Genomic DNA, 18,263 nt, shown 5'->3' on the forward strand with positions numbered 1-18,263 from the left:
ATTGTGCATGTTCATTTTTACAGTAATTCATATTCAACATGTGCATGTTCATTTTTTACAGTAATTCATATTCAACATGTGCATGTTCATTTTTTACAGTAATTCATATTCAACATGTGCATGTTCATTTTTTACAGTAATTCATATTCAACATGTGCATGTTCATTTTTTACAGTAATTCATATTCAACATGTGCATGTTCATTTTTACAGTAATTCATATTCAACATGTGCATGTTCATTTTTACAGTAATTCATATTCAACATGTCCTCAGCTGGGATTTGAATTTACAAGCTCTTGGTTCACAGCATTCTGATCTTCCTGCTAGTAATATTCCTCACCAACATTAGACAACTATACAGAAAAAAACTACAATTGCTTAAATAAGTGAATCAAATCAATGATGAGAGACCAGTCAGATTGCCTGATAGTTGAAACAGACATGGTGGCGTAGCAGGAAGATCAGAAAAGACATTAACCAAGAGGTTGTGAGTTCAAATCCCAGGTGAGGACATGTTGAATAATAATGACTGTAGAAATGAACATGCACAATGTAATAACGTGTGTCAAATATGTAGTTGAAAATCTTGTCTGTTAAAAGCACTATGTGTAACCAGTTGCACAGCCTTTTTTAGTTAAGATGTCCAAATAATAATGTATATAGTTGAATGAACATACAGTATGAGACAAGTTAAACACATTTTAAATTGACAGAATCTTTGCCAATCTTTTCTCAAGTTAGAGCTAAGTTTGGGCTAATGATTTTTGTTGTTGTTCAGGTAACACAAAAAAATGGCTTTGGAACTAAATAATAATTAGTTGAAACAACTAGATTTGTTGGTGTTTAATTATAATTTTCTATAGTGTAGACTTTTTGCCTTTAATTGATGGCATGCTGTATAGTAGGCTTATAAATGAGTTGCTCATGGTAATGAGCAACATGGCTAGCAAGCAGGAAGCCCTCCAAATATAACCCACTTTGGTGATGTTGGGGATAAGTTATGACTTGGCCACAGTCCATCCCAAACACAGTGTCACACTGGAACAATTCCTGTGGTCTAGCATTTCTCTACTAGGTGGCTCCAGAGGCCTTGAAACCAAAGACCCCAAAGCCCAAGCTCATGGCCCCCCCAGGCCCTTTCCGAAATACCCTTAGAAATGCATCTCATTCCCATCCAGTTCCTGGGGATCAAGTTTCACAGAGACAAATATATACTACACAAATACACAAACAGAGGCCCCATGCTGGAGCTCCACTGTGGGAGAGAGGCTGTCAGGGCAGGCCCTGATGTTAGGACTGTCTGGGTGTGAAACTTCATCAATGGTTAGGGTTCAGGGACCGGGCACTGGGACAAGGTTAGTCGGTATGGGAGATACGTCAGACACTGATTTGTATTTGTATTTATTAAGGATCCCCATTTGCTGTTGCCAAGGAAATAGCCACTCTTCCTGGGGTCCATTAGTTCCTGCCAAGGCAGCAGCTACTCTTCCTGGGGTTTATTATGGATCCCCATTAGTTCCTGCCAAGGCAGCCGCTACTCTTCCAGGGGTTTATTATGGATCCCCATTAGTTCCTGCCAAGGCAGCAGCTACTCTTCCTGGGGTTTATTATGGATCCCCATTAGTTCCTGCCAAGGCAGCAGATACTCTTCCTGGGGTTCATTATGGATCCCCATTAGTTCCTGCCAAGGCAGCAGCTACTCTTCCTGGGGTTTATTATGGATCCCCATTAGTTCCTGCCAAGGCAGCCGCTACTCTTCCTGGGGTTTATTATGGATCCCCATTAGTTCCTGCCAAGGCAGCAGCTACTCTTCCTGGGGTCCATTATGGATCCCCATTAGTTCCTGCCAAGGCAGCAGCTACTCTTCCTGGGGTTTATTATGGATCCCCATTAGTTCCTGCCAAGGCAGCAGATACTCTTCCTGGGGTTCATTATGGATCCCCATTAGTTCCTGCCAAGGCAGCCGCTACTCTTCCAGGGGTTTATTATGGATCCCCATTAGTTCCTGCCAAGGCAGCAGCTACTCTTCCTGGGGTCCATTATGGATCCCCATTAGTTCCTGCCAAGGCAGCAGCTACTCTTCCTGGGGTCCATTAGTTCCTGCCAAGGCAGCAGCTACTCTTCCTGGGGTCCATTAGTTCCTGCCAAGGCAACAGCTACTCTTCCTGGGGTCCAGCAACATTAAGGCAGTTATATACAATTTAAAATAATACATGACATTACATTTCATAACACTTTTCACAACACATGAAATGTGTTTCCTCAGGCCACTACTCTACTATCACATATCTGCAATACAAAGTCCATGTTTATGTGTGTCTGGAGTGCGTGCCTTATCATGTGTATGTGTGTCTGTGCCTGTGTGTGTGTCTCTTCACAGTCCCCACTGTTCCATAGTGTGTATTTTTATCTGTTTAAAAAAAAATCTGATTCTACTGCTTTCATCAGTTATCTGATGTGGAATAGAGTTCCATGTAGTCATGGCTCTATGTAGTACTGTGTGCCTCCCATAGTCTGTTCTGGACTTGGGGATTGTGAAGAGACCTCTGGTGGCATGTCTTGTGGGGTATGCATGGGTGTCTGAGCTGTGTGCTAGTAGTTTAAACAGACAGCTCAGTGCATTAAGCTTGTCAACACTTCTTGCAAAAACTGATTGGGTCGTGACGTACAAGAACGCTTCTTACAGGCTATATAAGGCTGGTGTGTACGTTGACTGAACTAGGAGTTTTGTTTGGAGACACACTGGGTAGATAGAGGACATGTTTCACAGAAACAATTATGTTCCTCGCAACACACAATAGGTAGCTGAGTCACTGAAACACACATTTTGGCTCTAACCCCGTCTTTAAAACTACGGATTCCAACTCTAGTTCCTCTCTGACACACACACGCACACACACACGCACACACACACGCACGCACACACACACACACACGCACGCACGCACACACACACACGCACACACACACACAGCCCAGCATGAGACTATTTAACAGTTATATTTAACAGTTCCTCTAAGTAAAACAGTCACAGAGGCATGGCTTTCCTGTCTGCATATTTAATGGGTTGAGATTAGAGGGTCATGAGCACTGAACTTCACATCACTTCGCATGTTAACAAAAAAGGGATCAAGATTCATTAAGATTCCGCCACCCTGGGGGTTTTGACATCATCTGCACTGTTTAAACCATGATGTGGTTTAGACCTGCTGAGCAGTGCACTTCCTCTGAGCCCACAGAGCCACTCGCCTGCCTACCGCTGATGCTGCCAGAGTGACTTTTTTTTATGGGCTCATAATAAATACATAAGTCCCCGTTTCACCGTCTTGTAGTCTCCTGCAACGCTGCTAGGCAAATGGCTAGCTGGAACAGGATGGGAGAACCTGAGATTTGATTGGTTGGTTGGTTGGTACTCCCGTCTTTATGTGAAGAATTTCAGACATGAACTGGCAACTATGTAAACACAAAGGATGTATAAGGCTTTTAGGGCACTGAGGTGTCAGGCATACAGTACTCTCATGCCAAATGAGGTGTCAGGCATACAGTACTCTCATGCCAAATGAGGTGTCAGGCGTACAGTACTCTCATGCCAAATGAGGTGTCCGGCATACAGTACTCTCATGCCAAATGATGTGTCAGGCATACAGTACTCTCATGCCAAATGAGGTGTAAGGCGTACAGTACTCTCATGCCAAATGATGTGTCAGGCATACAGTACTCTCATGCCAAATGAGGTGTCAGGCGTACAGTACTCTCATGCCAAATGAGGTGTCAGGCATACAGTACTCTCATGCCAAATGAGGTGTCAGGCGTACAGTACTCTCATGCCAAATGAGGTGTCAGGCATAGAGTACTCTCATGCCAAATGAGGTGTCAGGCGTACAGTACTCTCATGCCAAATGAGGTGTCAGGCATACAGTACTCTCATGCCAAATGAGGTGTCAGGCGTACAGTACTCTCATGCCAAATGAGGTGTCAGGCATACAGTACTCTCATGCCAAATGAGGTGTCAGGCGTACAGTACTCTCATGCCAAATGAGGTGTCAGGCATACAGTACTCTCATGCCAAATGAGGTGTCAGGCGTACAGTACTCTCATGCCAAATGAGGTGTCAGGCATACAGTACTCTCATGCCAAATGAGGTGTCAGGCGTACAGTACTCTCATGCCAAATGAGGTGTCAGGCATACAGTACTCTCATGCCAAATGATGTGTCAGGCGTACAGTACTGTCATGCCAAATGGTGACATGCATGAGACTGGATCTGCTGAATGTAATCAATATGACAGTACTGGACATGATCTGTATGTACCTGTTAAGTGTTTGAAAAACTCCTGACTCCACACATGTTTAAAACGATTAAAAGTGCACTCATGCCATCCACAAGCATGGAGCCAGAATCATTTTCCTGAAAAAAGAATTCACAAACTCAATTTGTATATATAATCTGGAACTATCTAGATATATCCAATACAGCTCTCCACTTAGTATACCATTCTCTCCATAAAGATCCGCCATGAACTTTTCGACCTTTAGTCTCTTGACGTCCATCTAGGCGGAGTCAAGCGCGTGTGTAAGGCCCTGGCCATAGAGAGGGGTTTTTTGTTCTTTATTTTGGTTAGGCCAGGGTGTTACATTGGGTGGGCATTCTATGTTCTTTTTCTAGGTTTTTTGTATTTCTTTGTTTTGGGCCGTGTGTGGCTCCCAATCAGGCACAGCTGAAGTTCGTTGTTGTTGATTGGGAGTCACACATAAGGAGCATGTTTTTCCTTTGGGTTTTGTTTTCTGTCTCGTTCGTTTTTGACCAGACAGGACTGTTAGCTATCGTTGCTGTTTGATGTTTTGTTTATAGTGGTTCATTTTATTAAATATTTATAATGAATCCACAACCTCCGCTGCATCTTGGTTTTCTTGCGACGACAGCCGTTACAGCGTGTAAATGGAAGTAATTCCCTTTTTATGCACTTTTCTCTCTATGCATATTCTGACCTTGAATTATGCATGATAATATCATGTTATTCACCTGCTATTTGTTCAGGGTGGAGATCAAAGAAACGAAGGAGGTGTGTCTACAGATACTCCATATTCTGACCTTGAATTTAAGCATGAGAATATAATGCTATTCATCAGCCATTCCTTTGGGGTGGAGATGAAAGAAACGAAGGTGTGGTGGAGCTGTGTCTACAGATACTCCATATTATGACCTTGACTTAATTCACTCATAATTCCACCTCCTTTATGCAGAGGAAACCATGAACAAGGTTGAGCAAACCTTCCAAATGGAATTGGCATATACTTTCATTTTTCGATAGAAATATTCAGCATTCTCCATGCACTGTAATTTATAAATCGATAACAGCTAATGACCAGAGCTAGGTAAATGAGTAATACCTTTGGAAAAGGGGATTGTAAATACAAATAGCAATTGTTTTAGATGATTGCTCCTCATTATCCCTAGAGACAAATGTGAAACCAGTCATATGGAAACAAAAAACAATTTCAACATGACATGTATTGGGCCCTTTTCCACAGTAAAGTAGGCTATAAATAGCTGTGACTTTATTGAAATGTCTAATGCTATGCCCTCATAATTTGCAGCGATGACATATGGAAACCACAAGCTATAGGCTTCTATAAGGCCGAACCTACCAAGTTGATTAATGCGGGTTTATAACGTTTTAATTATATGCCCAGGATTTTCTGTTTTATTTGACCATTTGTATCAAGTTAAATAGTAGCCACTATCGGGAGGCACGTCAGTAATACCCACATACATTTATAACCGTAACTCTAGTGTTCTATTTGTAGCCTACATTTTGCATCATTCCATTCCGTTTGCCTTTCTTTCTCTGTCACATCCATGTAGTTGTTCCCGAGGGTCGCTAGCAATACTGGATCATATTAGCCTAACGTTGAGCAATAATTTGGTACCTGCAGCCTATTTGAAGCATTATGGAACTCAGACCAAACATACTGTAGCAGTTTAAACCGCCTGGCGCACGGTTCACGACTACTGGACCGTAGTCATTCCAGTTCCATAATTAGTGATGATTTGGGTAGATTCATAGGACTAGCCTATTGTTCGACCCCTATTGTAACTTCTTTAACCTTCTAAAATGTCATGGTTTGACTTGAATATGGCAACTTTTAGGATGAATCAAACCACTGTATTTTTTATTCATCGATATATTTTGGGATGTATAACAAGTTTGGAAATATCTCCAAAATAGTTTTTTATGAGTCAAACATACATTCCTAACCTTAAACAAATCTACTTTGAAACAAAAGTATACGTCTCACACACAACAATAAGAAGACACCTGTACCATGTCAGATATAGAGTTGAAATGTATTACATTTTCAGTTGTATCCCAATATTACACTTTATATACATCACAGAAGACTGAAATATAACAAAACTGTTTGACATAGAAAAACCGAATTTTCAGCGTTATAAAAAAAAAGTTTATTATTTATGAAATTATTAAAAATGTTGATAACATTCCATCCATGAGCTCATTTGACTACAGGAAAGGGCTACACCAGTTGGTGCTGAAACGGAAACACTATGCATATATTTAGATAGCTTCCTTTCATTGATCCCTAATATTCTGAACCTGTTGTCTTGATGTATTCTAGTTAGTCTGTCCACACAATTATAATTAAAAGTACACCGTGTTTTAAAGGGATTGCTTAAGATAAATGTACTGAAAACTCTATATTGAACGAAAACTCCATGAGAAAATCTGTTGGCCAACAAGTGGGAGGATTTTCAGCGGCTGAAATGTATTCAGCCCGCGCAATGGAACCACACCTGCAAAGCCCGTTACGCGCCTGCATAAGGTAAATCTGAATATCAACTACTGAGAAGTGTATGATGATTAGCCTAACTATGTTTTTTTTAATTGCTTTGTTTTTGTTGTTGATGCTTTGCAACGCTTTGAGATTCTTTATGTAATGAATAGTGCTATAAATATTCATTATTATGAACTATCAAATCCTAACAGGTCTCTATTGGGTTGGAGGTCTAGGTCTACTGTAAAGCTACCTAATCCAATCAAATGGGGACATGAGGTAGCAACAGGGCAGGACTGGCTACTACTGCTAGGATTAGATCCCATGTCTGCACACCAGAGACATGTCAGAGATTATTACACTGCCCTGTAATCACAACCTGACCTATAAAATATGACGTTCTGTTGCCTCTGCTCTGAGCAGCAAGAAGACACACATAATGTCCAACTGTGTATTTCAGAAACTAAACCCATTCTGTCAGGGTGAGGGTAAGGCCATGGTTCAGGGTAGCATCGTCTATGTTTTCGGCTGTTGGTCAATTACACCTAGCCTACATATTCAGGCATTTTGAGATATTTTTACGTTGACAGGTAACTCCCAAAAATATCTGACCTGATCCATTAATAAAATTTGGATTTTGTTTTTTGTGGGGTGCCTCAGTAAAGACCAAAATGTTTCATTTAGGGAGGAGACTTTCATTTAGATGTACAAAATGACAGAAATGAATCCCTCTCCCAATCCCTCCCCACATCCCCATTGCATGATGGCAGGGAGTGCAAACAATGAAGAAGATCCCTTACACTTTGTTTTACATTCAAAAACTCCCGCACAAGCAATATTGATTTATCCTTACATCAATGAACTGCTGTAACACATTTGGATAAAACTTCTATGATTTATTTGCATATACAGTAGAACTGCATACAATATAATATACTTAACATAATATAACATCTTGTGAAACTCTTAACCCTGCTGTTGTGTTTGTTTCATGTTAATTAATTCTGTGTTCCCGGTCCAAAATGACCGCCCCATTATAGCTGATTATAAATCCATAATACATATATTATCACCTAATGTTGTGTTAGATCTTTTTATCAACATAGGTTCTTGTGAACATTACAAGTTTTGAACTTCTATTTGCTATTTATGGCCTGTAGGCCTCATTGACTTGAGCTCATACAACTAGTTTTTGAGTTTAAAAAAAGCATAATGTATGGATTAATTTGACTATAACAAATACTCAGATGAAACATATTGTGCTATTTATCACAGACTACTTTGTGTCAAAGTTTAACAAGGACTCTCTCCTCCTCACCAGTGTCATGATCAAAGATATGAACAAGAGTCTCTCATACAGTATATCGTTTGGTCATTGGGCTGCCACAGAATGAATTGTGAGCAAGGCCTCAAAAAAGCTTTATATACCAGAGCTGCTAGAAAGGTTCTATATATTATTGAAACAATGTTGCGATCGTTTGTGAGAATGCCAACAGGTGTGGTTCCCGTGGGGAAAGATTCTATTGGGGAAAGGTTCCCGTGGGGGTTGCCATGGAAGCCAAGAAGGGGAGTGGGGTGTGTGTGTGTGTGTGTCTGTGTATATGCGCTCAAACACACATGCAGGTAGGGGTCTGGGAGAGGAAGTGTATCCATCTGATGAATGGGCATGTGACTGAGCTCAGTTTTATACACTAATTGTAGTGTCATCCATTCATTTCTAATGACTGGTAACATCACAGGTGTACAAAAGGTAAATAAAACACCCAAAATGTAATGAAAATCATAAAAATGTAGTTTGTGTGTTCAGATGCCCTGTGTGGACAAAGTCATGGAACCTTATATGACAATAATATTAAATTAACAACATTTTTCAGAGAGAAAACTTGTAAATCGGTCCAATTCGACCAGAACACAGCAGGAGGGTTAAAGAAGAAACAGCTTGAATCTTGAATGGTTTTAGGGGGAAAATAATCCCCGTAATCCGTACTCCACAAATCCCTAACAGGTCAATGAGCTTTTTATCTTGTCATGGCCTGCCAGCTTAGGTAGTCTACTCTTTAAGATCCTCAACATGTCTCAGAACCTTTACATCAGGATTAAAGACAGTTCGAACACTTCAAATGAGTACACATTCATAAATCAGTATGATCTTCTATCTAAATGTCAAACAGAAAATGTACCATGTAAAAAAAGAGTTTATTTCACACTGAAGTGTCCCCCCAACCGCATCTCAACCAACCAAAACACATAGACATGATGCCATCTTGTGTGAACAGGTGGTACTGCAAGCCACAATGAAACGACTTCCCAGTTATCTGATGGCGTTGATCCTACCATCTCAAAATAAATAATGCCTATCTCAGTTCCAATAACAAGACCTACCCAAAATGTATATTGTTTTAGCTATAAGCAACTAGCACCATAATGCCATGGCCAGCCAGTGTTGCACTAAAGACACATTTGCATTAGTGTATACTTTGTGTGTGAAACAGAAGTACCGACTGCTGTCATATTTACATATTCATAATGCAGGCAACACATAAACATGCAATATCACACTGTAAATAGGCAGATTGTTGAAACCAATTAATACACCACACGTACATTACTGTATAGTACAAAGTCATTAAACCATATAACACCATCTATAAAAGCCACTTCAAGAAAATAAGACAGAATAGAAAGGCAGAACAATATACATAATAAAAAGGTATATTCTGCAGTTCAAAAAGCTAATGTTGGAGAGTAGAGGAGAATGGTAAATATAAGTAAGATAGGAGTGTGTGGAGATCTGTGATTAGAGTCGTTATACAGTAGGTGAATGTCCCAAGTCTTTTACCTGTGGGTTTGCAGGTGTGTCTTCAAATGGCCTGCCTGGGTGAAAGACTTTCCACACACGGTACACTGAAACGGCCTCTGGCCTGTGTGGATAACATAGTGTCTTTTCAATTTCGAGGGAGCCTCGAAGCTTTTGAAGCAGATAGCACACCGATATGAGCTCGCCTGCCTCTCTTCAGCTGAATGTCTTGGAGAACACCTGTGATGATTCAGTTTCCCCTTGGTGGTAAAACACTGACTACAGTCTGAGCAGCCGTGAAGGTCGTTGGGAGGTTCCGACTTGTATGTAACATTAAACTCTGACCTAAGCCCAACCTCCAACCTTTCCTCCTCTTTAGCTCCATATTGTGAATTAGTGCTAGGAGATTCTAAAGGGGATTGATATAGATTTAACTTGTGATTCACATCAACTGGTATTTCCGGTTGGTCACTGTGGCTGGGTCCTGGTTCCTCCAGGTAAGGAAGACGGTGGGTAGCAATTGGATATGTCTGTTTGTTATTTGCGGTTTCTTGGTGATATGGATAGGGGTTTAACCAGTTGGGAATCAGGGGGTGGTTTTGCTGTCCATAATATTCATCCGAGGGAAACTTGTCCACATGTTTCTCTTCAGCAATATTCCAAGTGCTCTTTGTCAGTTGAGGAGGCGAGATGCATTTCTGCTCCACTAGGCAGTTATTTTCTGACTTCATGCTTTTCATGTCTTCTGACTGTTCAGGGGTTGGGGTCGTTTCATTCTTTCTGATGATTTCTGTTGATTGGTTCGTGCTTTCTGTTGAACAGTAGTGAGATAAGGATTCACCACCATTACTATTTTGTATGTTATTTCCAAAAGTTTGACTTGGGCCTGGTTCATCTGGATGAAGACTTGCTGCAAAGATGTGTACCTCCGAAACAACCCCAGCCTCAGGGGGAATGTTGTCCAGTTGAGCCAAGTTAATGTTCCTCTGTTGACCATCCTCATGCAGTGTGGTCTTACTGTTGTGGACCTTCATGTGAGACTGTAGGTGGCAGAGCTGTCTGAAGGACTTACTACAGACGGCACATCTGAAAGGCTTGATGCCCATGTGGACCAATAGATGTCGGGAGAGTTTAGAAGGATAGTCAAACTTCTTTAGACAGGCCATGCACTGGTACCCCCCCAATTTCCTAGGTGCAACAGAAGGCGGTGGTGGGCTGTTGTCGTTGTTTGTCAGGGGGCAGTCGGATTGAGTTGGAAGGACAGCAGAGAGATCACTGTCACGTGATGTCTTCTGACTTCTATTACAGAAGACTATGTCCTTTTCATTTGAAGATGGGGTCCTTTTTGGTCTTGAGAAAGACTTGGTCTCTCGGTCTTCACTATGACTAGTAGAGGGTTTAGCCTCTTTCCTTTGTTCATGAACAGACTGGTGCACCTTCAGATGAGCTTTTTGTCTAAATGTCTTGAGACAAGTGGGGCACTGATAGGACCTCTGTCCTGTATGGATCAGGGAATGCCGCTGTAGCTTGGATGGAGCATCAAAGCGCTTTGAACAAATTGGGCAACAATAACGCCCTCTGCCATGGATTGTGGGTTTGTTTTGAAAGATGCAACTCCTTTGTTTAGATATGCCTACCAGTGATTGGTGTGTTGGTGTGCTTTCAAACACATCACTGGTATTTGTGTAGTCTGTGTTATGTCCTTGTCTGAGAGACACAGGCTCCGCTGCAGACTTCCTGTTTACTGTATCACAGTCCAATCCAGGTAGCAGCTTCCTACTGGGGTTCCATGTAGGTTGTTGAGCACCATAGTTGTAGAGACTGTCAGTGGAGCAATGACTTAAGGTAGGTCTGACAGGTAGAACATACTGGCTTAGAAAACAACCAACTTCACTGATGTCTCTGCTGCCTTCCTGAGGTTGAGAAACTTGGTCTAAATGTTCACTTTGATTTCTCCTCATCTCAGAAACAGACTCGTCCTTTAATAGAATAACCCCTGGTTGGTCGGGAGCATCTTCTACACTTTTCAAAACATTGTCGCTTTTTACGTGGTGAGCCTTCATGTGATTCTGTAAGTGGCAGTGCTGTCTGAAAGACTTACTACAGACGGTGCATCCGAATGGCTTGATGTCCATGTGGACCAATAGATGTCGGGAGAGTTTGGAGGGATAGTCAAACTTCTTTAGGCACAGCATGCACTGATTTTCCCTTACCTTACCTGTGTTTGTACGGTCAGTGCGATTAGACACAGATGGCTTATTGTTTCTGTCTGAGGAGTGAGTGAGGTCAATGTCCTGTGACGCATGCTTTGCACTGTTATGCCATTCTTCAGATAAGCTGTCTAAACCTTCAACAACATGTATTTGACTCTTTTCATTCAGCTCTGTATTGTACACTATAGCATTTTCAGAGTTTGAGAAATCTACTTGGGATGCATGGTCAGTGTGAGTTGGAAGGCAGGCCTTACTCGTATTATCTAACTTCTCAGGCTGCACAGCAGTATCTGGATCTTGATGAGTTTGCTGGTGAACTATCAAATGTCTCTTCTGTTTAAATCTCCTGCCACAAATGTTACATGGATAGTTCCTTGGCCAGGGTTTTGACCTCTGGGGTTGAGAGAAAGATTTGAGACTTCTAGACTTGGCGACCCCTGAGTGAATGCTGTAGTGTACCTTAAGATGGGCCAGCTGCCTAAAAGCACGCCGGCATAGGTAGCACTGAAATGGTTTCTGGCCTGTGTGAATCAGGCAGTGCCTCTTTAATTTGGACGGTGCGCTGAAGCACTTAAAACACTCAGGGCATTTATGAGAGTTTGAATTCTCAATTCTTTTTGTATGTTTGTCCACTGTTTCATCTCTGGAGGATCTATCCTCATCCAGTGTCTGTTTCTCAGGTTCACTCCAGTCATCGTGGTCCCTGATTGGCTCCTCTTCTGTGTGCTGTTTCTCAAACCTTTCGACCTCGGAGTGTGGGGGATATAGTTCAGCGATACAACGAGAGGAACAGAGAGAATTTTCCTCAATTATGTGGACAGGTGCAGTAGGCCTGATGTCTACCTCCAATGTGTCCTTTGCACCGACTGGGTCCAAGGAGCCTGTCTGCAAACATGCTTTTGAGTTGTCTAGCTTTAATGGAGGGGTATTTTCATATCCACTTGGATGCAAGCTAGACTTTACATTCATCTTCTTCTGTTCAGTTCGTTTTGGATAAAGATGTGTATTAAGATGGAGTTTCAGGTGTGCTAGTTGCCGAAATGCCTTTTCACAGAGGTGACACCCAAATGGTCGTTGTCCTGTGTGTGAAAGGATATGCCTCTGTAGCTTGGATGGGGCGGAAAAACATTTCAAGCATGTGACACACTGATAATTCCTGCCCTGTGGCGTCTTCTCCATAACACCAAAGGCCTCCTGTGGTCCATGTTGCCTGGCTAGCATTGTGTCTACTAACATCATTCTAGTTCCGCCGTGGCACATCCCAGCTGCCAGTACGGGAGGACAACATCTGTAGTGAACAAATCATTTAGTCATTTACAAATATTGTTATGTATTATAGAGTATGTAAACTAAGGGGTCCTTATTACAGTGTAATTACATATGTCATTACACTGTAACAAGTAATGTAATTAATTGTAATAATTCATAGTTACACTGTAACAACAACATGTAACTGGTGGTAACTGCAGTCTGTAATTACAGGGGTGTAAAAACGAATGAGTGTTACCATGCTTGTTACAAATGTTCAAGTTTCCGATAGCATCCCAACGCACCATATTTCAGCATGCACAAACCACATGATAAGGGTTAGCCAATTGAAAACCGACCACCTCATTGACACAACTCTACAATAAAGCGCTCTGGATTCTGATGCCCAGGCGCAATGGCAAAAACGGGTTCACAAAAGAAATATCTGACATGGTACAGGCGTCTTCTTTTTTTAAAGCCCAGAACCATGTGTGTGAGCTGAATACTTTTGTTTCACAGTACGTTTAAGACTATGAAGAAACACTCTATGTGACCCTGATTTAGCCCACTGTGGTAAAAGGTTATTAACCATCAATTAAACATTTTTAGACACATTAATAAAAAGTTAAGTTTAAAGTTGTTACATAGTCATTTGTGCTTTCCAAATTGTAAGCCTTTTAAGCTTAGTTGAATAATAGTTTATAAATGAACTTAAAATGGTCATAACGCAAACTCTTATTCTGTCATGTAACCTTGCAAGGGTTTCACTGTTGAGGAACATTCTCACTTTTGGATGGGATGCATTGGAGCAATTATTTATTTATCCCAGGAATTAAGGCATCATGTCAAGACCTCAATGATTTATACATACTGCATCATTGCAAGATCTGTCCATCTGCGCAACACGCTCGACATAACAACGACCTCGAACATGCCCACATGTGCTGATACAGTGCGCATAGAACAGGGTCAAGAAGAATGTCAGTGTGCAAAATACAGACATGAAAGATTGCCGCAAAAGATACAAGTGTTGTAGGTTAAAAAAACGTCAATACAGAAGAGAGAAAGTACGTTTTCCATGCAATTTGTTCTAGCTTTTTGGAATACATGAATTCGGCTGGACAATTTAGCATAGGTAGTTCGCTAGCATTTTCTAGCTAGTCTATTGTTGTAGGTACACAATAATTACAAGTACACCAAGATGAACTTCATTTTAACTAGCTAGATCCTGTGTAACACCTAGTAATTTCATTGTACTTCTACAGATATTACATGTACTCTGTGGTGTACCAGTGTGTTTATCCTCCCACTTGGATGGCACTTCCAGAAGCCTTAAAATTAGGGCCAGGTTGTCAGGAACATTAGGAACAGCTTCCTAATATTGAGTTGCACTCCCTTTTGCCCTCAGAACAGCCTCAATTTGTCCGGTCATGGATTTTACAAGGTGTCATAAGCGTTCCACAGGGATGCTGGCCCATGTTGACTCCAATGCTTCCCACAGTTGTGTCAAGTTGGCTGGATGTCCTTTGAGTGGTGGACCATTCTTGATACACACAGGAAACTGTTGAGCGTGAAAAACACAGCAGTGGTGCAGTTCTTGACATACTCATACCCCATTCAAAGGCACTTAAATATTCTGTCTTCCCCATTCAACCTCTGAATGGCACACATACACAATGCATGTTGTCTCAAGGCTTAAAAATCCTTCTTTAACCTGTCTCCTCCCCTTGATCTACACTAATTGAAGTGGATTTAACAAGTGACATAAATAACTTTCCTCTGGATTGACCTGGTCACTCATGAAAAGCGCAGGTGTTCCTAATGTTTTGTACACTCAGTGTATAATTACACGTTAATTACAAGTGCCCCTCAAAATCCTGTGTAGCACCTTGTAAATACATTGTACTTATGCAGATATATAATGTACTCTGTATGGTACTTATGGGTTTATCATAATGGGTAACATATGCATTCATTATGAGTTATTTTTTTATTATAATTTTAAATAATATTGCGTGACTTACAGGGTTAAGTGCCTTGCTCAAAGGCACATTGATACATTTTTCACATAGTCTGTTCGGGGATTCGAACCAGCAAACGTTCAGTTACTGGCTAACCACCAGGCTACCTGCCGCCATCTGGGATGACATCCGTATGGTAGATCCCAGTCAGTGAGGTTGACCTATCTATATTTGATCTGTTTTTGTAAACTCAACCATGTTAACCCAGATGGTACACTTTTTGGGGGCAATTGCTAGCAAAAACATTGAGTGGAGATTTTAAAGAGTGCGCATTCACGGGTAGGTAATTATAGCCTATTGAGCCTCCAATTGTTTAAATCTCGCAACACGCAGCGCATCTGTCCACAAGCGATTACGACCTTATGACAGTTATTATTGAACCGGATGCAGCTGAAAAGAAAATAAACCCTTATTTGTTGTTAAACCATTGTAATTACAGACTGCAATTACCAAGTTACATTATGTTATTACAGTGTATCTATGAGTTATTACAATCAACTAACGTTACAATACTTGTTACAGTAGTAGTTACACTGTAATGAGGACCCCTTAAAATGAAGTGTTACCAAATAATATCCAACAGAATAACATTTTTACAAACATTTGCTAGCTAGCTAGCCAACAAGGGAGGCTGGTTACTTTTGAAACAGAGCTAGCTAGCTAACGTTAGCTACCCACAAATGTAGCTATGAAACAAAATTCATTCGATTAATTTCTGCCAACTCACCTTATGGCAACCTTTAGAAATGGCTAAATCCCGCCCCACAAGCTATTAAGTAACAAATACTGTTATTATTTGACAAAATAAGCATTTAGCTTGCTATCTAGCTAACGTTATGCTAAAACGTTCACTTTCTCCAAAACAAGCCTTCAACTGACGTCTATTATAAGTGCACGGGCGGAAACGTTATCGCAATTCTAGGTTCCTAGGTTTATAATCCACTGTGGAATGCATGGTGAATTGCTCAGAAAATGTAAATGTGATCAGATTCGCGGATAAATCTGATTGTGTGCAATAATCGTGGTAAGCTATGGGTCCGATTTGATGGTAGGTATTTGTATATATTTTTAAGCATAATATTAACATAATATGTAAGATAATATTATATTCTTCTACTCTAAATATTCTATAGAATATAACATAAAAGGTCCTGACCAGTAAAGGGGCTGTTTGTTATTATTTGGTCAGGGCGTGTCAGGGGGTGTTTGTTTAGGGTGTTTCGGGGTTGTTTGGGTTATGTTCTATGTTAGTGTATTTCTATGTTATTTCTAGTTGGTCTATTTCTATGTGGTGTTTATTGGGTTGACCTTCAATTGGAGGCAGCTGCTTCTCGTTGCCTCTGATTGAAGGTCCTATTTATAGGGGTGTTTGTTCTATGGAGGTTTGTGGGTAGTTATTTCCTTGTTTAGTGTTTGTTGCACCTGACGGGACTGTTTGGAATCGTTTGTTTTTGTATACGTGTTTATTTTGTTTTTCCTTCTTCAAATAAAAAAAGATGAGTATACATTTTCCCGCTGCGTTTTGGTCCACTCCTTACGACAATCGTGACAGCATGGAAAATAATATAATATAAAAACAAGAAAAGCAATTTAACAGGGAGGCTCAACTTTTTAGTCTTATCTCTCATAAATTATAGAAATGCAGAGCAAGGCTGTCCCCAAGTCCTGCCGTTGTTGTTGAGACATCAATATAAAATATTCAGTAGCCTAATCTGATTTACTCCTGAAAGTTCACACTGACAATAGAATATAATATCTTAGAAGCATGCCTTGGGTGATGCATGCACCATTTTCCTAGCCTGGTCCCAGATCTGTGCTTTTGCCTACGACATTGTCAAGCTAAATGTTTGGCATGATAACTCAAAGAGTTGGCAAGAGAGCGAAGACAGGTCGGCATCCAGGCTACCATTTTCCTATAATTTTCAGAAGAATAGATATGTATTACCATCCAAAACAGTAGCATTGAAATGTAGCCAATTCCTTTCAGTTCTTCTGTTGAGATACCATTTATCCCATTGACAGTTAAAGGGGTGTCACGGTTGTCGTCGGTGAAGGAGGACCAAAACGCAGCAGGTATGTGTATGCTCATCTTGCTTTTTTAATAAATACAAAATGAACACCAAAAGAACGAACGATCAACAAAAACAGTCTGGTAAGGCACAAGGCTAAACACAGAACAATCCCCCACAAATGACAAACACACCCCAATATATGGGACTCTCAATCAAAGGCAAAGAGAAAACACCTGCCTTTAATTGAGAGTCCCAACCCCAATTAATCCACCATAGACATACACTCACTAGACTCCACATAGAAATACCTAAACATAAACCAAAACCCGGAAATACTAAATCAAACACCCTTTTAACAAACACACCACCCTGAACCACATAAAACAAATACCCTCTGCCACGTCCTGACCAAACTACAATACCAATTAACCTTTATACTGGCCAGGACGTGACAAGGGGTCAAAGCCATACTATTAACTACTGTGGAACACTTGCAATGAGCTGGAAGTCAAATCAGTCATAACAGTTGCATAAACAGTGACAGAGAAAGAACATCATGTGTGCGTGGTCAAAAGCCTCCGGAGTCCTCAGGGCATTTAACAGTAGAGGGGAGGTGAGATGATGTGTTTGTTTTAATAGATTTTATTTATTTGTGCAATTTTGTATTTGAATAGCCTCAACCCCCATGGCTAATGAGGGGTCTAATTACCTCTGATTAGCATTCTGGGGAAATAAAAACACAGAACGTTTCTGGAATTGCCATTTAAACACCACATCTCCATATTTTTTTTATGAGTGATCATTTTACCACTTAGATTTACAATTTTGCTTTCAGCCTGACATATGAGCGGTCTACAGTAAGTATATTCAAACATGTAACGGCTGTCCGGAGAGAGAGTAGACCAAGGCGCAGCGGAGTTAGTGTTCATCATGATTTTAATTAACGTAAGAACACTATACAAAACTGAACAAAAACACGACAGCAAAACAGTCCTGTTAGGAAATAATCTAACAGAAACAATTACCCACAAAAGCCCAACGGAAAAACAGGCACTTATGTGTGACTCCCAATCAGCAACAACCAACAACAGCTGTGCGTGATTGGAAGCCACACGGCCAAAATCAATGAAACAGACAACATAGAAAATGAACATAGCACTCCCACCCAATGTAACAC

The 18,263-nt window shown here is 40.8% G+C and overlaps 1 protein-coding gene across 1 annotated transcript; it reads right to left on the bottom strand.

Moving 5' to 3' along the window:
• Positions 1–8,972: 8,972 nt before the first annotated feature.
• LOC115161879 (zinc finger protein 770) lies at positions 8,973–15,950 on the bottom strand. The gene is made up of 2 exons (XM_029712723.1): positions 15,802–15,950; positions 8,973–13,093 (listed from the first exon to the last, which is right to left on the bottom strand). Exon 2 carries the CDS (start codon positions 13,063–13,065, stop codon positions 9,631–9,633), a length of 3,435 nt encoding a protein of 1,144 aa, XP_029568583.1. The 5' UTR covers positions 13,066–13,093; positions 15,802–15,950; the 3' UTR covers positions 8,973–9,630.
• Positions 15,951–18,263: the final 2,313 nt, after the last annotated feature.

Source organism: Salmo trutta, chromosome 1, assembly GCF_901001165.1.
Source record: "Salmo trutta chromosome 1, fSalTru1.1, whole genome shotgun sequence".
NCBI lineage: Eukaryota > Metazoa > Chordata > Actinopteri > Salmoniformes > Salmonidae > Salmo > Salmo trutta.

Excerpts from the sequence above, each read along its gene's own strand:
- LOC115161879 (XM_029712723.1), bottom strand. The coding sequence starts at position 13,065 with ATGTGCCACGGCGGAACTAGAATGATGTTAGTAGACACAATGCTAGCC.